The sequence below is a fragment of the Blennius ocellaris genome (genome assembly GCF_963422515.1).
Source record: "Blennius ocellaris genome assembly, chromosome: 20".
Lineage (NCBI taxonomy): Eukaryota > Metazoa > Chordata > Actinopteri > Blenniiformes > Blenniidae > Blennius > Blennius ocellaris.
Genome location: NC_137669.1, coordinates 1,270,083 through 1,293,356, shown reverse-complemented (window position 1 = coordinate 1,293,356; position 23,274 = coordinate 1,270,083). Strand labels below are relative to the sequence as shown.

At 46.3% G+C, this 23,274-nt stretch overlaps 1 protein-coding gene across 1 annotated transcript in view; it reads right to left on the bottom strand.

Moving 5' to 3' along the window:
• The window catches only part of carmil1 (capping protein regulator and myosin 1 linker 1), a gene marked incomplete at both ends in the record, with an annotated part of 71,819 nt that extends 48,545 nt beyond the window's left edge, over positions 1 to 23,274 (bottom strand). Inside the window, 16 exons of the mRNA XM_080516471.1 lie at positions 7,467 to 7,543; positions 7,747 to 7,824; positions 7,898 to 8,001; positions 8,355 to 8,441; positions 9,418 to 9,512; positions 9,752 to 9,840; positions 12,745 to 12,820; positions 13,316 to 13,389; positions 13,495 to 13,565; positions 13,679 to 13,776; positions 13,868 to 13,989; positions 15,989 to 16,048; positions 20,351 to 20,401; positions 20,957 to 21,054; positions 22,900 to 23,057; positions 23,255 to 23,274. Of these exons, the coding sequence (XP_080372597.1) occupies positions 7,467 to 7,543; positions 7,747 to 7,824; positions 7,898 to 8,001; positions 8,355 to 8,441; positions 9,418 to 9,512; positions 9,752 to 9,840; positions 12,745 to 12,820; positions 13,316 to 13,389; positions 13,495 to 13,565; positions 13,679 to 13,776; positions 13,868 to 13,989; positions 15,989 to 16,048; positions 20,351 to 20,401; positions 20,957 to 21,054; positions 22,900 to 23,057; positions 23,255 to 23,274 (1,358 nt within the window). The remainder of the gene's footprint in view (positions 1 to 7,466; positions 7,544 to 7,746; positions 7,825 to 7,897; positions 8,002 to 8,354; positions 8,442 to 9,417; positions 9,513 to 9,751; positions 9,841 to 12,744; positions 12,821 to 13,315; positions 13,390 to 13,494; positions 13,566 to 13,678; positions 13,777 to 13,867; positions 13,990 to 15,988; positions 16,049 to 20,350; positions 20,402 to 20,956; positions 21,055 to 22,899; positions 23,058 to 23,254) is intronic.

Below are 23,274 nucleotides of genomic sequence, written 5' to 3'. Positions count from 1 at the left end.
AGAAACAGTAGAAACACAGTGGGAACATGTTAGAAACAGTAGAAACACAGTGGGAACACGTTAGAAACACAGTAGAAACACAGTGGGAACACGTTAGAAACACAGTAGAAACACAGTGGGAACACGTTAGAAACAGTAGAAACACAGTGGGAACACGGTAGAAACAGTAGAAACACAGTGGGAACACGTTAGAAACAGTAGAAACACAGTGGGAACACTATGGGAACACGTTAGAAACAGTAGAAACACAGTGGGAACACGTTAGAAACACAGTAGAAACACAGTGGGAACATGTTAGAAATAGTAGAAACACAGTGGGAACACGATAGAAATAGTAGAAACACAGTGGGAACACGATAGAAACAGTAGAAACACAGTGGGAACACATTAGAAACAGTAGAAACACAGTGGGAACACGATAGAAACAGTAGAAACACAGTGGGTACACATTAGAAACAGTAGAAACACAGTGGGAACACGATAGAAACAGTAGAAACACAGTGGGAACACATTAGAAACAGTAGAAACACAGTGGGAACATGATAGAAACAGTAGAAACACAGTGGGAACACATTAGAAACAGTAGAAACACAGTGGGAACACGATAGAAACAGTAGAAACACAGCGGGAACACGATAGAAACAGTAGAAACACAGTGGGAACACGTTAGAAACACAGTAGGAACACGTCAGAAACACAGTGGGAACACAGTGGGAACACGTTAGAAACAGTAGAAACAAAGTGGGAACACATTAGAAACAGTAGAAACACAGTGGGAACACGTCAGAAACACAGTGGGAACACAGTGGGAACACGTTAGAAACAGTAGAAACACAGTGGGAACACGTTAGAAACAGTAGAAACACAGTGGGAACACGTTAGAAACAGTAGAAACACAGTGGGAACACGTTAGAAACAGTAGAAACACAGTGGGAACATGGTAGAAACCGTAGAAACACAGTGGGAACACGGTAGAAACCGTAGAAACACACTGGGAACATGTTAGAAACAGTAGAAACACAGTGGGAACACGTTAGAAACACAGTAGAAACACAGTGGGAACACATTAGAAACAGTAGAAACAGAGTGGGAACACGTTAGAAACAGTAGAAACACAGTGGGAACACGTTAGAAACAGTAGAAACACAGTGGGAACACGGTAGAAACAGTAGAAACACAGTGGGAACACTATGGGAACACGTTAGAAACAGTAGAAACACAGTGGGAACACGGTAGAAACAGTAGAAACACAGTGGGAACACGTTAGAAACAGTAGAAACACAGTGGGAACACGTTAGAAACAGTAGAAACACAGTGGGAACACGTTAGAAACACAGTAGGAACACAGTGGGAACACGTTAGAAACAGTAGAAACACAGTGGGAACACATTAGAAACAGTAGAAACACAGTGGGAACACGATAGAAACAGTAGAAACACAGTGGGAACACGTTAGAAACAGTAGAAACACAGTGGGAACATGGTAGAAACCGTAGAAACACAGTGGGAACACGGTAGAAACCGTAGAAACACAGTGGGAACACGTTAGAAACACAGTAGAAACACAGTGGGAACACGTTAGAAACACAGTAGAAACACAGTGGGAACACGTTAGAAACACAGTAGAAACACAGTGGGAACACGTTAGAAACACAGTAGAAACACAGTGGGAACACGTTAGAAACAGTAGAAACACAGTGGGAACACGGTAGAAACAGTAGAAACACAGTGGGAACACGTTAGAAACAGTAGAAACACAGTGGGAAAACGTTAGAAACAGTAGAAACACAGTGGGAACACGCTAGAAACAGTAGAAACACAGTGGGAACACGATAGAAACAGTAGAAACACAGTGGGAACACATTAGAAACAGTAGAAACACAGTGGGAACACGATAGAAACAGTAGAAACACAGTGGGAACACGTTAGAAACAGTAGAAACACAGTGGGAACACGGTAGAAACAGTAGAAACACAGTGGGAACACGTTAGAAACAGTAGAAACACAGTGGGAACACGTTAGAAACAGTAGAAACACAGTGGGAACACGTTAGAAACAGTAGAAACACAGTGGGAACACGGTAGAAACAGTAGAAACACAGTGGGAACACGTTAGAAACAGTAGAAACACAGTGGGAACACGGTAGAAACAGTAGAAACACAGTGGGAACACGGTAGAAACAGTAGAAACACAGTGGGAACACGTTAGAAACAGTAGAAACACAGTGGGAACACGGTAGAAACAGTAGAAACACAGTGGGAACACGTTAGAAACAGTAGAAACACAGTGGGAACACATTAGAAACAGTAGAAACACAGTGGGAACACGTTAGAAACAGTAGAAACACAGTGGGAACACGATAGAAACAGTAGAAACACAGTGGGAACACGATAGAAACAGTAGAAACACAGTGGGAACACGGTAGAAACAGTAGAAACACAGTGGGAACACGTTAGAAACAGTAGAAACACAGTGGGAACACGTTAGAAACAGTAGAAACACAGTGGGAACACGATAGAAACAGTAGAAACACAGTGGGAACACGATAGAAACAGTAGAAACACAGTGGGAACACGATAGAAACAGTAGAAACACAGTGGGAACACGATAGAAACAGTAGAAACACAGTGGGAACACGGTAGAAACAGTAGAAACACAGTGGGAACACGTTAGAAACAGTAGAAACACAGTGGGAACACGATAGAAACAGTAGAAACACAGTGGGAACACGATAGAAACAGTAGAAACACAGTGGGAACACGGTAGAAACAGTAGAAACACAGTGGGAACACGTTAGAAACACAGTAGGAACACAGTGGGAACACATTAGAAACAGTAGAAACACAGTGGGAACACGATAGAAACAGTAGAAACACAGTGGGAACACGTTAGAAACAGTAGAAACACAGTGGGAACACGGTAGAAACCGTAGAAACACAGTGGGAACACGGTAGAAACCGTAGAAACACAGTGGGAACATGTTAGAAACAGTAGAAACACAGTGGGAACACGTTAGAAACACAGTAGAAACACAGTGGGAACACGTTAGAAACACAGTAGAAACACAGTGGGAACACGTTAGAAACAGTAGAAACACAGTGGGAACACGTTAGAAACAGTAGAAACACAGTGGGAACACGGTAGAAACAGTAGAAACACAGTGGGAACACGTTAGAAACAGTAGAAACACAGTGGGAACACGCTAGAAACAGTAGAAACACAGTGGGAACACGCTAGAAACAGTAGAAACACAGTGGGAACACGTTAGAAACAGTAGAAACACAGTGGGAACACGTTAGAAACAGTAGAAACACAGTGGGAACACGATAGAAACAGTAGAAACACAGTGGGAACACGTTAGAAACAGTAGAAACACAGTGGGAACACGTTAGAAACAGTAGAAACACAGTGGGAACACGTTAGAAACAGTAGAAACACAGTGGGAACACGTTAGAAACAGTAGAAACACAGTGGGAACACGTTAGAAACAGTAGAAACACAGTGGGAACACGTTAGAAACAGTAGAAACACAGTGGGAACACGTTAGAAACAGTAGAAACACAGTGGGAACACGTTAGAAACAGTAGAAACACAGTGGGAACACGTTAGAAACAGTAGAAACACAGTGGGAACACGTTAGAAACAGTAGAAACACAGTGGGAACACGTTAGAAACAGTAGAAACACAGTGGGAACACGATAGAAACAGTAGAAACACAGTGGGAACACGATAGAAACAGTAGAAACACAGTGGGAACACGGTAGAAACAGTAGAAACACAGTGGGAACACGATAGAAACAGTAGAAACACAGTGGGAACACGATAGAAACAGTAGAAACACAGTGGGAACACGATAGAAACAGTAGAAACACAGTGGGAACACGTTAGAAACACAGTAGGAACACAGTGGGAACACGTTAGAAACACAGTAGGAACACAGTGGGAACACATTAGAAACAGTAGAAACACAGTGGGAACACGATAGAAACAGTAGAAACACAGTGGGAACACGTTAGAAACAGTAGAAACACAGTGGGAACATGGTAGAAACCGTAGAAACACAGTGGGAACACGGTAGAAACCGTAGAAACACAGTGGGAACATGTTAGAAACAGTAGAAACACAGTGGGAACACGTTAGAAACACAGTAGAAACACAGTGGGAACACGTTAGAAACACAGTAGAAACACAGTGGGAACACGTTAGAAACACAGTAGAAACACAGTGGGAACACGTTAGAAACAGTAGAAACACAGTGGGAACACGTTAGAAACAGTAGAAACACAGTGGGAACACGGTAGAATCAGTAGAAACACAGTGGGAACACGTCAGAAACAGTAGAAACACAGTGGGAACATGGTAGAAACCGTAGAAACACAGTGGGAACACGTTAGAAACAGTAGAAACACAGTGGGAACACGTTAGAAACAGTAGAAACACAGTGGGAACACGCTAGAAACAGTAGAAACACAGTGGGAACACGCTAGAAACAGTAGAAACACAGTGGGAACACGTTAGAAACAGTAGAAACACAGTGGGAACACGTTAGAAACAGTAGAAACACAGTGGGAACACGATAGAAACAGTAGAAACACAGTGGGAACACGTTAGAAACAGTAGAAACACAGTGGGAACACGTTAGAAACAGTAGAAACACAGTGGGAACACGTTAGAAACAGTAGAAACACAGTGGGAACACGTTAGAAACAGTAGAAACACAGTGGGAACACGTTAGAAACAGTAGAAACACAGTGGGAACACGTTAGAAACAGTAGAAACACAGTGGGAACACGTTAGAAACAGTAGAAACACAGTGGGAACACGTTAGAAACAGTAGAAACACAGTGGGAACACGGTAGAAACAGTAGAAACACAGTGGGAACACGATAGAAACAGTAGAAACACAGTGGGAACACGTTAGAAACAGTAGAAACACAGTGGGAACACGTTAGAAACAGTAGAAACACAGTGGGAACACGTTAGAAACAGTAGAAACACAGTGGGAACACGGTAGAAACAGTAGAAACACAGTGGGAACACGTTAGAAACAGTAGAAACACAGTGGGAACACGTTAGAAACAGTAGAAACACAGTGGGAACACGTTAGAAACAGTAGAAACACAGTGGGAACACGTTAGAAACAGTAGAAACACAGTGGGAACACGTTAGAAACAGTAGAAACACAGTGGGAACACGTTAGAAACAGTAGAAACACAGTGGGAACACGTTAGAAACAGTAGAAACACAGTGGGAACACGTTAGAAACAGTAGAAACACAGTGGGAACACGTTAGAAACAGTAGAAACACAGTGGGAACACGATAGAAACAGTAGAAACACAGTGGGAACACGATAGAAACAGTAGAAACACAGTGGGAACACGGTAGAAACAGTAGAAACACAGTGGGAACACGATAGAAACAGTAGAAACACAGTGGGAACACGATAGAAACAGTAGAAACACAGTGGGAACACGATAGAAACAGTAGAAACACAGTGGGAACACGGTAGAAACAGTAGAAACACAGTGGGAACACGTTAGAAACACAGTAGGAACACAGTGGGAACACATTAGAAACAGTAGAAACACAGTGGGAACACGATAGAAACAGTAGAAACACAGTGGGAACACGTTAGAAACAGTAGAAACACAGTGGGAACATGGTAGAAACCGTAGAAACACAGTGGGAACACGGTAGAAACCGTAGAAACACAGTGGGAACATGTTAGAAACAGTAGAAACACAGTGGGAACACGTTAGAAACACAGTAGAAACACAGTGGGAACACGTTAGAAACACAGTAGAAACACAGTGGGAACACGTTAGAAACACAGTAGAAACACAGTGGGAACACGTTAGAAACAGTAGAAACACAGTGGGAACACGTTAGAAACAGTAGAAACACAGTGGGAACACGGTAGAAACAGTAGAAACACAGTGGGAACACGTTAGAAACAGTAGAAACACAGTGGGAACACGTTAGAAACAGTAGAAACACAGTGGGAACACGTTAGAAACAGTAGAAACACAGTGGGAACACATTAGAAACAGTAGAAACACAGTGGGAACACGATAGAAACAGTAGAAACACAGTGGGAACACGTTAGAAACAGTAGAAACACAGTGGGAACACGGTAGAAACAGTAGAAACACAGTGGGAACACGTTAGAAACAGTAGAAACACAGTGGGAACACGTTAGAAACAGTAGAAACACAGTGGGAACACGTTAGAAACAGTAGAAACACAGTGGGAACACGTTAGAAACAGTAGAAACACAGTGGGAACACGTTAGAAACAGTAGAAACACAGTGGGAACACGGTAGAAACAGTAGAAACACAGTGGGAACACGTTAGAAACAGTAGAAACACAGTGGGAACACGTTAGAAACAGTAGAAACACAGTGGGAACACGGTAGAAACAGTAGAAACACAGTGGGAACACGGTAGAAACAGTAGAAACACAGTGGGAACACGTTAGAAACAGTAGAAACACAGTGGGAACACGTTAGAAACAGTAGAAACACAGTGGGAACACGATAGAAACAGTAGAAACACAGTGGGAACACGATAGAAACAGTAGAAACACAGTGGGAACACGATAGAAACAGTAGAAACACAGTGGGAACACGGTAGAAACAGTAGAAACACAGTGGGAACACGGTAGAAACAGTAGAAACACAGTGGGAACACGTTAGAAACAGTAGAAACACAGTGGGAACACGTTAGAAACAGTAGAAACACAGTGGGAACACGATAGAAACAGTAGAAACACAGTGGGAACACGATAGAAACAGTAGAAACACAGTGGGAACACGGCAGAAACAGTAGAAACACAGTGGGAACACGTTAGAAACAGTAGAAACACAGTGGGAACACGATAGAAACAGTAGAAACACAGTGGGAACACGATAGAAACAGTAGAAACACAGTGGGAACACGGTAGAAACAGTAGAAACACAGTGGGAACACGTTAGAAACAGTAGAAACACAGTGGGAACACGATAGAAACAGTAGAAACACAGTGGGAACACGGTAGAAACAGTAGAAACACAGTGGGAACACGATAGAAACAGTAGAAACACAGTGGGAACACGTTAGAAACAGTAGAAACACAGTGGGAACACGGTAGAAACAGTAGAAACACAGTGGGAACACGTTAGAAACAGTAGAAACACAGTGGGAACACGATAGAAACAGTAGAAACACAGTGGGAACACGGTAGAAACAGTAGAAACACAGTGGGAACACGATAGAAACAGTAGAAACACAGTGGGAACACGTTAGAAACAGTAGAAACACAGTGGGAACACGGTAGAAACAGTAGAAACACAGTGGGAACACGGTAGAAACAGTAGAAACACAGTGGGAACACGGTAGAAACAGTAGAAACACAGTGGGAACACGGTAGAAACACCATCTGATTCGACTGCAGGAACAGACATTTGTTCTTCAGTTCAACATCTCACCTGTGAGTGAAAACAGTTCTGGACATGTTCAGAACCGAGAGATTCTGTAGAGACCCTTCCAGGAGAGATGCACACACCTTGAACACACACACACACAGCTGAATTAACTAACACACACACACACACACACACACACACACACACACACACACACACACACACACACACACACACACACACACACACACACACACACACACACACACACACACACACACACACACACACACACACACACACACACACACACACACACACACACACACACACACACACACACCTGCTCCATGCTGCAGTCGCTGTTGGACAGATCCAGATGTTCCACTCTGTTGCAGCGACTCAGGAAGTTGTGAAGATTCTGTGATGAGAAACCAACAGTCCCTCATCAGTTGGTGCTGACGGGAGAGGAGCGACTCTGGAACTCTACCAACCTCCAGCTCGTCTCCCCGGAGAGAGTTTCCTGACAGGTCCAAGTGTGTCAGTGTGGAAGCCATCGCCGGGTTCACACACAGTGCCTCACACACTGCATTCACACCTGCACACACAAATACACACTCAGGTCGACACACTGGACAGCTCGATAGGAAGCAACCAGTGGAAACAACCAGACAAGAAACCACGAGACAAGAAACAGCAGTAAAGGAGACCACCAGACAGAAAATAACAAAACAGGAAAAAGCCAGACAGGAAATACAGAAGTTGGTCTCATACTCTGCCTCAACTTTGGCCTCAAAGTTTATTATTATTATTATTATTATTATTGTTAACCCTAACATTTTCAAATTCTAAAAAATGATATACATGAGGACAAGGTACTATAACAACATCATGGTGCATTTCTATTTCCTACTGGAGGAACCGTTGCTCCGTTTTGTGGCACAAGCTCACCTTTTGCCGACATGGAAGTTCTGGACAGATTGAGATGCTTCAGGCCCGACGACAGTTTGGACAACGGTGAGCTGAGAGCTGAAGCTCCTGCAGACATAAGAAGGAACGGAAAAATTCAGGAGGAATGAAAAGATTCAAGAAGGATGAAAGGATTCGGGAGGAACGGAAAAGTTCAGGAGGAATGGAAAGATTCAAGAAGAATGAAAGGATTCAGGAGGAACGAAAAGATCCAGGAGGAATGGAAAGATCCAGGAGGAATGGAAAGATTCAGGAGGAATGGAAAGATTCAGGAGGAATGGAAAGATTCAGGAGGAATGGAAAGATCCAGGAGGAATGGAAAGATTCAGGAGGAATGGAAAGATCCAGGAGGAATGGAAAGATCCAGGAGGAATGGAAAGATTCAGGAGGAATGGAAAGATCCAGGAGGAACGGAAAGATTCAGAAGGAATGGAAAGATTCAGGAGGAATGGAAAGATTCAGGAGGAATGGAAAGATTCAGGAGTCAATTTTTCATTTTCAATAAGTAGCCTGTTCACCCTAATTCCTCAACCTAAACACGATCCTACCCCTGACCCTAACCCTTGACTCTGACCCTAACCCTTGACTCTGACCCTAACCCTCGACTCTGACCCTAACCCTCGACTCTGACCCTAACCCTTGACTCTGACCCTAACCCTCGACTCTGACCCTAACCCTCGACTCTGACCCTAACCCTTGACTCTGACCCTAACCCTCGACTCTGACCCTAACCCTCGACTCTGACCCTAACCCTCGACTCTGACCCTAACCCTCGACTCTGACCCTAACCCTCGACTCTGACCCTAACCCTTGACTCTGACCCTAACCCTTGACTCTGACCCTAACCCTCGACTCTGACCCTAACCCTCGACTCTGACCCTAACCCTCGACTCTGACCCTAACCCTCGACTCTGACCCTAACCCTTGACTCTGACCCTAACCCTTGACTCTGACCCTAACCCTTGACTCTGACCCTAATTCTGGCAATGTTAATGACACATGGATCATGATTATTGGCAGTACGATCAGACGTGTGGTCAGTGACCTTTGTCCTCCAGCGAGTTGTTGCTCAGGTTGAGCGTGTGCAGCGAGGAGGCGGAGTTATGAGACAGCGCCACTGCCAGCTTCTGAGCAAAGTCACTGAGGAGAGGAAGCACAGATACACCTTCAATACCCCATCACTACATTTTTGATGTTGATCAATACAGTATCAGCAGCAACAGGCGAACACACACACACACACACACACACACACACACACACACACACACACACACACACACACACACACACACACACACACACACACACACACACACACACACACACACACACACACACACACACACACACACACACACACACACACACACACACACCTCTTGAGTCCTGTGTTGTCCAGCAGCAGCGCCTCCAGATGAATCGATCGAGAAACGACTCTGACGATCTGATCGCAGACATCCGTTGGCTGCAGATCAAACACTCAAGGTTCTGAACCAAAACTCAAGGTTGTGAACAGAAACTCAAGGTTGTGAACAGAAACTCAAGGTCATGAACAAAAACTTTAGGTCATGAACAAAAACTCAAGGTCGTAAACAAAAACTCAAGGTTGTGAACAGAAACTCAAGTTCGTGAACAAAAACTCAAGGTTGTGAACAGAAATTCAAGGTTGTGAACAGAAACTCAAGGTTGTGAATAGAAACTCAAGGTTGTGAACAGAAACTCAAGGTTGTGAACAGAAACTCAAGGTTGTGAACAGAAACTCTTCTGCATTTCTCCACTTGTTTTCAGTGTTTTAACCATGTCTTTCAGTATATTGACGCTATAAAAAAACTGATGATGAACGGCGCCACCTTGAGTTAGACACACACTCAAAATACAATTTCTTGAATTGATGTATTTCAAAAGACCCCTATGAACACGCACAAGAGGAGTGCAGAGACGACGCCCGGTTTGGCGCAGCCGGGGCCTCACCCTGGAGCCAGGCCCGGGGTGGAGGCTCGCATGCGAGCGCCTGGTGGCCGGGTTCTTGCCCGCAGGACTCGGCCGGGCTCAGCCCGGAGGGACGACGTGAGCCCCTCCTCCTCGTCCTCCTGTGGACCCACCACCCACAGAGGCTGCTGTAGGGGTCGGGTGCAGTGTGGATTGGGTGGCAGTCGACGGCAGGGGCCTTGACGACCCGATCCCCGGACACAGAATCTGGTTTTCGGGACATGGAATGTGACCTCGCTGGGAGGGGGGGCTTGTGCAGGAGGTGGAGAGATGCCGTCTAGACGTAGTTGCGCTCACCTCTACTCACAGCTTGGGCTCTGGAACCCAGCTCCTAGACTTCTCTGGAGTTGCCTGCAGTGAGAGGTGGCGGGCTGGAGTGGGCTTGCTTATTGCCCCACAGTTCAGCCGCCATGTGTTGGAGTTCACCCCGGTGAACGAGAGGTTTGCGTCCCTACGCCTACAAGTAGGGGACAGGTCTCTGACTGTTGTCTCGGCCTATGCACCGAACAGCAGTTCAGAGTACTCAACCTTCTTGGAGTCCCTGGGAGGGGTGCTGGATAGTGCCCCAACTGGGGACTCCATTGTTCTCCTGGGGGACTTCAACGCCCACGTGGGCAATGACAGCGAGACTTGGAAGGGGGTGATTGGGAGGAACGGCCTCCCCGATCTGAACCCGAGCGGTGTTCTGTTATTGGACTTCTGTGCCAGTCACAGTTTGTTCATAACGAACACCATGTTGGAGCACAGGGGTGTCCATAAGTGCACGTGGCACCAGGACTCTGGATGTGGAGGAGCAGCGGCTCTACTCCGAGCTCCTCCCTGGTGGCTGAGCTCCTCACCCTATCTCTAAGGGTGACTGAGCTCCTCACCCTATCTCTAAGGGTCACTGAGCTCCTCACCCTATCTCTAAGGGTCACTGAGCTCCTCACCCTATCTCTAAGGGTCACTGAGCTCCTCACCCTATCTCTAAGGGTGACTGAGCTCCTCACCCTATCTCTAAGGGTGACTGAGCTCCTCACCCTATCTCTAAGGGTGACTGAGCTCCTCACCCTATCTCTAAGGGTGACTGAGCTCCTCACCCTATCTCTACGGGTGACTGAGCTCCTTCCCCTATCTCTAAGGGTGACTGAGCTCCTCACCCTATCTCTAAGGGTGACTGAGCTCCTCACCCTATCTCTAAGGGTACGCCCAGTCACCCTACGGAGGAAGCTCATTTCAGCCACTTGTATCCGGGATCTCGTTCTTTCGGTCATGACCCATAGTTCATGACCATAGGTGAGGGTAGGAACGAAGATCGACCGGTAAATCGAGAGCTTCGCTTTTTGGCTCAGCTCCTCTTTCACCACGACGGACCGATACAGGTCTTTCCAGGTCGGTGGAGAGGCCATGGTCCTTGACCGGAAAAAGGTGTCCAGGTCCAGGTCGGTGGAGTGCCCTTGTCACAGGTGGAGGAGTTCAAGTATCTCGGGGTCTTGTTCACGAGTGGGGGGAAGATGGTCATGAACTATGGGTCATGACCGAAAGACCGAGATCCCGGATACAAGCGGCTGAAATGAGCTTCCTCCGTAGGGTGGCTGGGCGTACCCTTAGAGATAGGGTGAGGAGCTCAGTCACCCTTAGAGGTAGGGTGAGGAGCTCAGTCACCCTTAGAGGTAGGGTGAGGAGCTCAGTCACCCTTAGAGATAGGGTGAGGAGCTCAGTCACCAGGAAGGAGCTCGGAGTAGATCCGCTCCCTATGGAGGAGTTCCGGGCATGTCCCTCCGGTAGGAGGCCTCGGGGCAGACCCAGGACACGCTGGAGGGACTATGTCTCTCTATGGCCTGGGAACGCCTTGGGGTGCCACCGGAAGAGCTGGAGGAAGAGTCTGGGTGAGGGAAGTCTGGGCAACTCTGCTCAGACTGCTGCCTCCACGACCTGGCCTGGATAAGCGGCAGACAATGGATGGATGGATGATGTATTTCAACACAAGAAGGAAACTATTCCTTTTAGACTAAAATGTCTGTGTGAATGTTGCATGGTTAGTACAGTGGTTGGTGCAGTAGTTAATGCGTTGGCCAATGCGGTGGTCATGCAGTGATTCATACGGTGGTAAATGTGGTGGCTTTTGTGGTGGTCCAAGCAGTAGGTACTGCAGCAATTATGCAGCTGTTAAGGCGGGAGTCAGGGTGGTGGTCAATGTCGTGAGAAATGCGGTGCTTAATGCATTTGGTGGCTAGTGAAGTGGTCGTGCAGTGATAATGTGGTGGTTGTGCAGTGGTCTTGCAGTAGTTAATGCGGGGGATGTGGAGTGGGCAATGGGGGGGTTGTACAGTGGTCAATGTGGTGGATAAGGCAGTGGCAATGCGGTGGTCCTGCGGTGGAAGGACATTCAGGTGGTTACCAGTTTAAAGTCTCTGCTGGTCAGGCGGCTGAACCACTGGTTATACTCCAGAACGGCAACGATTGCCATCAAATCCCTGCAAAACAACAAAAGCATGTTAAAATCAGTAAACTACCTTTTTTGTGATTGAAATCAAAAATCAAGATGTTTTTGCCTTCATACTTGAAAGAAATCTAATAAATCACATCAAACCACCTTGTGTGCGAGTGTGATGTCCGATACGTGTAATTCATGTCAGGAATAAATAGTCAGCAACATGAAAAGATGCATCATTATGTCAATGTGTCGGGCTGCAGGAACCAACCAAAGATTCACAATTATGGCAGAAGCCTCTTATTGTAATTCCACTTTGTACCACAGGCCTGGAACAAACTATTGTCAACTGTGCTGAGTGGAGGAGACCAAGGCATCAGTGACCCCACTGCACAAAGTTGCTATTACATCAATCTGACAAACTGTACCTTTGACCTTTGCCCTTTGGCTCCATTGTAGTGAACCAAGTTGTTGTCAGCACTGTCAGCCACATCGTGTTAAAGTTTGAGATCTTCATTTCAGACTGAATGAAACTCACCTGGTCTCCAGGTGGACGAAATCTTGCAGGTTGAGCTCTCGGGTGTCCTGTGTCAGGTAGATGGTGTCCACGTCCTGCAGGGACAGAGACCAGAGCTGGAACGTCAGGATGGAGGAGGAGAAGGTGCAGGAGGGAGATGTACGAGAGGAAGTCTAAACAGTAACTGAAGCAGTACAAACCCATTGGACTTCCTCTCTGTACGGTGAACCCAGGAAGTCACACACACATTGGTACTGATGGGAGAACCCACCTGGAACACATGGTAACAATGTTTTACACACACACACATGCACATCACACATGCACACACACACACACACACACACACACACACACACACACACAAAATGATAGTTTGTTCACCGCAGGGTCCCAGATCAGCTGATCGCTGCTCGTCCCAAAGAGCCTGAAGAGATGAAGAACGATCTGGAGGATGGAGAGTCAGCTTCTTCATCATCGTCCTTCATCACACACACACACACACACACACCTAAATGACATTTTGAATTAAGTGTGTGTGTGTGTATGTGTGTGTGTGTGTGTGTGTCATACAGCACAGAGCCAGACGGACTGATCCTCTGCAGGCAGGTCCCGATGTGAGCGATCACTTCATCCATTTCCCCAACCGAGCTGAACTGGAGGCTGCAGGAGGAACGGCCACACTGCAGCAGCAGCTGGAGGTCGGACACACACACACACACACACACACACACACACACACACACACACACACACACACACACACACACACACACACACACACACACACACACACACACACACACACACACACACACACACACACACACACACACACACACACACACACACACACACACACCGCAGAGGATACGGTTATATGGGGGTTTTATTATGCATATGCAGAGTTGTCTGTCTGTACCCTGAATTGTCCGTCTGTACCTCAGTCTGTCTGTCTGAAGTTAAGAGTTGTTAATGTGTAAAATAATTTGTGAATGTGAACCTGAATCAGAAAAGTACACATTCAAATAAAAGTGCTGAAAATACAGACTCACCAGTTACGAGTCTCACAGTTTCACAATTGTCTGTTTTGTTACACGTGACTTTTGCTACACTTCTGCCTTCTGAAGGATTTGAAGCCATATAGCTGGGTTTGCTGCCCTGAGCTCAGGCTCACAGGCTCGTTCATTCACCCTGAGCTCAGGCTCACAGGCTGCTGCATTGTGCCCTGAGCGCCTCGCTAGTTAACAACTGCCAATCACCAGGTGGCGCTACACCCCAGTCTCATTGAGCGTATGTGACATCGGAGACGGGGTGCAGACAATGATGGAATCCTGACCGCATGCTGTAACTACATATCAATAGTTATACACGTTTTATAATTAGTGAGGCAATTGCTGAGCCTTCTATAAATATCATATTCCAGGTGTATGTAAACTTACATTTTTACATACACTAATTATAAAAAGTGCAAAATGATGGATCAACTCAGCCCGGGGCGGCTGGCCCGGCTTCAAGAATCTTCTCTTTTTGTTTGCATCTTCCACTTTGGACTAGTTCTTTTTTTTCTGTGCAGCCACAACTTCTATGTTGGTTCTGAGAGCGCAAACACCGGCCAGGCCCGGTCCTGCGGTGCGAGATACCACGAGACGAGACGCGACACTCCGAGACGCGACGCTCCGAGACGCGACGCTACGAGACGCGACGCTACGAGACGCGACGCTACGAGACGCGACGCTACGAGACGCGACGCTACGAGACGCGACGCTACGCTACGAGACGCGACGCTACGAGACGCGACGCTACGAGACGCGACGCTACGAGACGCGACGCTACGAGACGCGACGCTCCGAGACGCGACACTCCGAGACGCGACACTCCGAGACGCGACACTACGAGACGCGACACTACGAGACGCGACACTAAGAGACGCGACACTAAGAGACGCGACGCTACGAGACGTGACGCTACGAGACGTGACGCTACGAGACGCGACACTCCGAGACGCGACACTCCGAGACGCGACACTACGAGACGCGACACTAAGAGACGCGACACTAAGAGACGTGACGCTACGAGACGTGACGCTACGAGACGCGACGCTACGAGACGCGACGCTACGAGACGCGACGCTACGAGACGTGACACTACGAGACGTGACGCTACGCCATGCGACGTCCCGTTTGGTTTTAGCTGTAGAGCCTGAACAGGAGCTCCAGTCTGCATCCCGATGTTGCATCCGCTCTTTCGTGAAAGTCGCGACTGCATCTCTGAAGCCGCAAAAAGACAAACAACCAGTGCAAAGCTGAAAATAGTAACAACAGAGGATTCATACAGCTGACATAATGGAATATCGCAGGCGTGTTGTAAATCACTGACGAGTGAGTAGACGGCTACTCAAAACCAGACCAGATACCTTGTGCTGGTACCTCAGGGGACGACGCAAAAGCACTAACCTGTGGACTGGCTATTTTGGTGCCATACAAGTCTTGCAGTGGAAATGCATGAAAATCCTAACAGGGTTCAGTGGAAAGGGGGCTAGAGTGTATTGTTGCATGACAAGCTCTGTGCTCAGTGAAACAGCGCCACCAGTGGACACTTCAGGAACTGTTTCTGTTCATGTTTTCACGGGTTTGTAATGAAATCGAGCCCGTGTGTGTGTGTGTGTGTGTGTGTGTGTGTGTGTGTGTGTACCTGAGTGGGACTGTTGCTGCTGATCTCCTGGATCTCCAGGAAGCTGAAGGAGATTTCAACCTGCATCAGGCAGATGAAACAGACACATGATATTCACACAACACATAAGGTAACACCAGGGTTGGGAAGGTTACTTGAAAATTGTTCTCCGTGACAAGTACCTGTCAAAAAATGTAATCAGTAACTTACTCTAAGTACTAAAATAAAAAGTAATGTACAAGAGTATTTTTAGTTACTTTTGGATTACTTCACCAGCAAACTCAGTGTATTGACGCATCTTATACGCAGCCGATACAAACTGCCCTCAACAGAACAAGTTGTGAACTATCAAAACTCAGTAACCAATCAGTTGTCTAACACTGATTTTCTTTTTTTTTTAAAGAATCAAAACCACAATGCAATAAAGCTTTCAATTATTCAAGTGCTAGTCCTCTCATCCCGTTTCCTCGTTGGTTTTAATGTTGTTTATTTTCCGGACTAAATATACATGTTTGACAGGTTTGAGAGGCCATCGGTGCATGAACCACTGAGTGATAATAACTGAACAACCCGCTACTGAGTCAATGAGCAGCCTGATTAATACCTAAAACATGAGATCCTCTAAACCAGGACTATTCAACTCTATTTTTGGGAGGGCCACATTTTCAGAAAGCTAAGGCCCCGGGGGCCGGACAATTCCCTGAGCTATTATTCCTGATCTCAACCTGACACAAAGCTCTGCCACATTCAAAAGTCTTTTATTCTGGTACATGGCAAAAAAGTACAAATCACTGACTTTATACACATCATACTGTTTTTGCTTTGGAACAAAGGCTGTTAAACACATATTTGAAACACCTGAAAGATTATGTAGGTCTTTCCGTATAATTGTGTAAATTCTGACATCTCTACTTGTAATACAAATCCCTTTCTTTCAACAATCCACAGAAGAGAGCAAACATATTGTCAGAATTGAAAGATTAGCTGAACGTGCCAATGGATTTCATGTCACACAGTCGCTGAACATTTTGAGCATCTGACAACAAAAGCTGTTTATCAAACAGACTTAATACCACAGCTTTTTATTTTGTCTTTTGTTTCGTTCTGTTTTTCTCTTTTTCCCTTGTTTTATGTCCTTTTGTTTTTGCTTTTGTTATCATTGTTGTGATTATTTTGGTTTTTGCTCTGTTGCTGCTCAGGCTGGTTTAATCTCATGGCAGCTGGAAAATATTTAGATCGCTGTGATTACTGTGTTGTTAAAAAGGAAAAAAATATATATGTAGCACAAACAAGGGTATTGTATGTTTCTCCCCACCAAGTCTTTCTCTGTCTTTCCTCTCCTCTCCTCTCCTCTCCTCTCCTCTCCTCTCCTCTCCTCTCCTCTCCTCTCCTCTCCTCTCCTCTCCTCTCCTCTCCCCTCCACCAGGTTTTTATCCTACCTAGATCTTTCTTCAGGTGAGACGTCGAGTCCCTGGACGTTAATAGCACTTTCACAGCTGGGAGGCATAATTTACATTGTACAGAGAGGTTAAGAGATTTCTCCAACTTTAAAAGCTCCAAGGCCAGGAGTCAGTCCTGGCCAGGTAACAACACATTGTTGATACCTGGAAGCGTCGGGAAGTGTCACAATGCTTTGCATGGGCACACAACGCATGTGCCAGCTGCATTTCTCGTATATTCCATCTGATTCTCTGTTGTAATCCTGCTCAGTAATCCCAGTTTTTATCAAATATACCTGTGACAAGATTACACATTTTATTATGTTGGGATCTCACAGGACCACAGAAAGTTTGTTCATTTCTGGGGAAAGACAATTATCATACGTCATGATACACAGTCATGACATGAATTCTGACCCAGGAATGTGATTGTCTTTCACACCCAGTGGGGGGGGGACCTTCTGCAGGACCTTCCTCCCCAATTTCTGCTCACAAGACGCTTCTCCCATGCATTCAGCCAGTCACTGATTGGTTGAAGCTCTCAGGATTCGACACCTCCGAATCAACATTCGTGCAACAAAAGGCTGCGAAGCCAGTCTCCTCTTCTCTGGCAGCGAAGACTCCGAGTAGGTGGGTTGCTGAAGAGCTGCTACCCAGCATCTCAACTCACCCAGTGTTAGCATACAGCTAGCATACAGCTAACACTCACCCAGCATTAGCACACAGCTAACACTCACCCAGCGTTAGCATCCAGCTAACGCTCACCCAGCGTTAGCATACAGCTAACGCTCACCCAGCGTTAGCATACAGCTAACGCTCACCCAGCGTTAGCATACAGCTAACGCTCACCCAGCGTTAGCATACAGCTAACGCTCACCCAGCGTTAGCATACAGCTAACGCTCACCCAGCGTTAGCATACAGCTAACGCTCACCCAGCGTTAGCATACAGCTAACACTCACCCAGTGTTAGTATACAGCTAACGCTCACCCAGCGTTAGCACACAGCTAACACTCACCCAGCGTTAGCATCCAGCTAACACTCACCCAGCGTTAGCATACAGCTAACACTCACCCAGCGTTAGCATCCAGCTAACACTCACCCAGCGTTAGCATCCAGCTAACACCAGAGGCCTGCAACCAGGGCCTTCACTCCTCAACTCCTCTGCTGACCCGACCACGAGGGTCAGACCTTCCCCTGGTCCAGAGACCAGCACCCAGAGTCTGATCTCCCATCAACCAGGAAAACCAAGCAGTTCCTCCAGGACGGACCAGGGAAATGACGCCTCACAGAACTTCTTTGTGTTTTCCTCAACCAGCAGGAAAACCATCACAGACCTGAGCGACCAGCTCCTCAGTCTGGACAAAAGGAACAACCAGGAGCTGCAAAGAAGGACTCCTGAAACATCAACTTCATCTTCTTCTCCTCAGCCTGCAGAACCAGCAACCACAGTTATCAGGAGGTGCTAACTACAGGAGAAGACACTAGCTTCCCTCCAGCAGGACAACAACTGAACTCCTTCAAGGAAGTGGGAACAACAACTGGGCTTTACCTGAGATTAGTTAAACCTGATACTATGATAGAACTGTTTAACTTTATGAAGATGTGTTGATTCTGTTACAGTGATTGAGTTCTATAGATAATGATATTAGGAGCAGTGATCAACCTGTAAACCAACGTTAGCTCTGCCACAGACACAGGGTCTGCATGCTAATCTTTGCATTACTAACTAGTTAACTCACAATCCTACACATATCACATCAAAGACAACATCACACAGTAACTGAACACCATCTGACGACTCCTGACATTTTACAAAGCAAGTCTCATTCACATCAAGTCATTCTAGAAATGGTCCTTTAGCAGAGACACACAGGAAGCAGACGCTAAAGACTAGCTTCCATGTTCCATTGTTCTCCAGCACATGGTGGAGACCCAGGACAGACTTCCTGCTCTCTGATAACCTCCATTGGAATGGAGTTTCTTGTGATCCGCCATCTTGTTTTGTAGTTCCATCACATGTCTCACACACACACACTCCCTCCAACTCTCTCTCTTTTCTTCTCCACACACACACACACACACACACACACACACACACACACACACACACACACCAAGCTGTATGTAGGTAGTTAGAATCTGTGTTTATTTGTTTTCATTGTTAATAAATATAATGTTTGGAATCATACTTGCTGTTTTATTAATGAGCACAAAGGTGAATGAAATGTCGACTCTTCTGTGTCAAGAACTCCAAAATCCTTCAATCTTTACTGTTAATTCTGGTAATTGTAATTAATTTAACTATTAATTCAAATTCCTGATGAACTGTTTAGTATATCTTATGAGACTGATAGAACTGAATTGACTATCATTTCCTGTTAAGACAAGTGGAGCTCCGAGGTTCTGATACACATCAGATTACATTTCAATAATATTATTAAAAACTATCTTTGATAATTATTAATCATTATCGATAGCCAACCACAACATAAATAGTGATCCTTATGAGGTAAGAAATCCCTATAATTATGTACTGTAATGGATTAGTTTTTTTATGCTAATTACGCAACGCTGTTACAAGTAGTCCGTTACTACCCAATCCTGAGTAACACACCGATCACACTGCGATAAAACGCCCAATCAGTAGGCAGAAGTGTGTGTGAAGAGCTCAGTGAGCAGATATCGAAGCATTGAGTCAGAGAGGACGAGGAGCTTCTTATTTATCCGCAATAATCATGAATGGTCTTTATTCCTAGTTCTGCTGACGCACACCTCTATTGAAGCTCTCCTGACACTCTTTGCTCCAGAGTCGTAAATGAGGACAGGTCACTCTTCAATGTGCTGCTATATTTTGGTTTATGTGGATATGACAATAGAAAGGGTTCTGTTCCAGGTCCAGTGGCTGCTTCTGATGGGAGAACTGGTTTTACTGATTCACTGACCTTTGAAGGAATCCGGGTCGTCAGCAGGAAGGCTCGATGGAACCCCAGCGCCTGACGGCAGACCACACAGAGAGCTCTACTTTAAATATCCATCATCATCATCATCATCATCATCATCATCACCGGCCGCAAAGGAACAGCTATACCTCTTTTGAACGGTCTCAATGATTGTAGCAGTTTTAATTGTCGTTTAGTTTCACATGTTCCTGAGCTGTTTAACTCAAGTTACCTCACATGTCCCACAGTAATTCAACACATTGTCTTTTTCCTGTGATTGTTTTACACAACAAGCATTTCCCCAACTTTCTGCATCTGTGTTCATGTGCCTGCTGTGGAATGTGTGTGTGTGTGTGTGTGTATGTGTGTGTGTGTGTGTGTGTGTCAAGCATTTTTCACTGGCTTTGGTCAAGTCCCGACAGGAGATGCAGTGTTGAGGTATGTGTGCGCACTGTCTGTATGAAGCAATGTTCTTGTTCGTGTCATCACAACGAGCAGAACTAATGAACACAACTCCAGTTTTGGAAAGGCTGTCTGTGTTTACGTGAAGATTAATTGTTTTTCAAAGTTTTCTCTTCAGGGACCGACAATCCCCGCTGAAACACTCACCAGCACTCTGGTCTCCAATCGGTCACCTTTGACCTCCAGCTGGGCTTTGTGCCTCAGGGTCAGCTTTACCCCATGGCCCACGGCCTCACACACACTCTCTGCAACACACACACACACACACATACATCAAGGGAATTGATAGCTGTCAGCTTTTGTCCTGATTTCTGAACATGTGTCAGTTCGTTAACGTATCTAGTCATTCACACTAGAATCTGAGGCAACCTGCTGAGTCTCCTAGTTCTTCAGGTCTGGAATCCTGGAGCTCACTGGAATTAATGGGAACTAGGTTTCTTCTGAATGACATTACAAGGCCTGGATGAGTTTTTTTTTCAATTCTCTAATTCTTCTGTTCCATGTCTCCTGTGACAGTAGCACAGAGTAAAGGTTTCACTGAACCCTGCAGAGTTCAAAGACATTACTCCCTGATGGACCCTCAACACTTCAATTCTGATGATACATGTTGTTTAATGTCAGCAAACAAAATGTAAGTCTAAATGGGCTAACTGCTTACATGTCTAAAGGCCCCTGCTTACTCCTACTACTGCAAATGTCAGCCAGCTGCCCAAAACAATGCTTGTCATACTCTCAAGGCCGATTCATACTCCATAAGAACAAGAAAAAAGTTTGGCACTCCAGGGTCCTGCTGAACAAAATCACGCTGAAACCTTGCTACTGTATGTCACCGTGTAGGGTGGAGTTATGTGATGCACCTGTATACATCACTCAAAACTGTCAGCTCCCGCTGCTACAAACGGACCAACATGGTCAGACAACAACTCTCTATTATTAAAACAGTTCAGCGATGTACTCCTGATGTATTTCTGAAAGCATTTGAAGCAAGAAAGAAGTTGTGTATTTGAAAGGTATGTTGGCCCCACGTGGTTGCTGGGCCTGAGCAGGGCCTGACGCAGCATCAGCTGGGGGCGGAGTTGTGAAATCTGAAATCTATAGCGAATAGAGAAAAAACTATAACTGAAATAACTCCTGGCAACAATATAATGTGTTGTTCCCTCAAGTTAATAATATGAGGGAACAAGATCATTTAATCTGGGATAGTGGAGCCTGAACTAGAACCTGGTTCTTTCTGGTGGAGAGAAGTCCTACTTCAGAGCTCCTCTAGGTCCCATCAGACCCCCTGAGCTCCTTTAGAGCTATTCAGACATCCCCCAAAACTCAGAGCTTCTTTAGAGCTCCTGTTGATGTCCCCCAGAGGTCATCAAAGCTTCTCCAGAGATTCTCAGCCCCTCTAGATGTCCAAAGCTCCTCAGACCTTCCCCAGAGCCCCTCCAGATCTCCTCTAGAGCTATTCGGACCTCCTAAAGAACTCATCAGACCTCCTCCAGATCTTCTCAGACCTTATCCAGAGTTCCTCTAGAGCTGTTCAAACCTCCTCCAGAACTCCATGGAGCTGCTCTAAATCTCCTCAGATCTCCTCTGGGGCTCCTAAGACCTACCCAGAGCTTCTTACACCACCTCCAGAACTCCTCGAGAGCTAGGAACCTATCAGAGCTCCTCAAAATCTCCTGTAGAGCAACTGAGACCTCCTGCAGAACCCATCAGAGCTTCTCCAGATCTCCTCTAGAGCAACTGAGACCTCCTCTAGAACCCATCAGAGCTCCTCTAGAGCTATTCAGACCTCCTCTAGAACCCATCAGAGCTCCTCTAGAGCTATTCAGACCTCCTCCAGAGATCCTCACAGCTCCTCTTCAGACCCGGAAGTGTACAAGACAAACCCTCCAGCTATGAAAACAAGTCCCACTCACCCTCCAGGGTACAGTTGCATTGAATCACTTTCTGCGTGTGAATCAATAAAAGTATTTTCAAACTTTTCTTGATCAGATTCTAATGTGTTGCTTGTTCTGTGTCTTGTCCTGACGTTACAAACTCTTCCTCTGCTGTTCGCCGTGCAGGTGTGAAGGTGAGTCCAGTTCAGAGTTTCTCACCCAGCAGCTCCGTGGGAAGCGGCGCGTTCTCCTCCATGTCCAGCGGGACGACGCGGCTGACAGCGGGCGGCGGGGAGAGCCGAGCCGGGCTGGAGTGAGCCGAGCCGGGCTGGAGTGAGCCGAGCCGGGCTGGAGTGAGCCGAGCAGAGGCGCCGCAGCTGGACCGGAGCCAGGAGGAGCTCCAATTGGGAAACACCGCAACCCTCCCGGGGTAAAGCTCCACGGAACAGCGCTCTCCACCCGGGAAAGTTTCCGGGAAATAACAGTGTCTTCCAGTGTAAGAGCTCCGCTAAACACTGCTGTCCTCCCGGGGGAAAGACCGGTCTCCTCCCCGCACCTGGAGACACGTTCTCACCTGGCAGAGGAGGGACACAT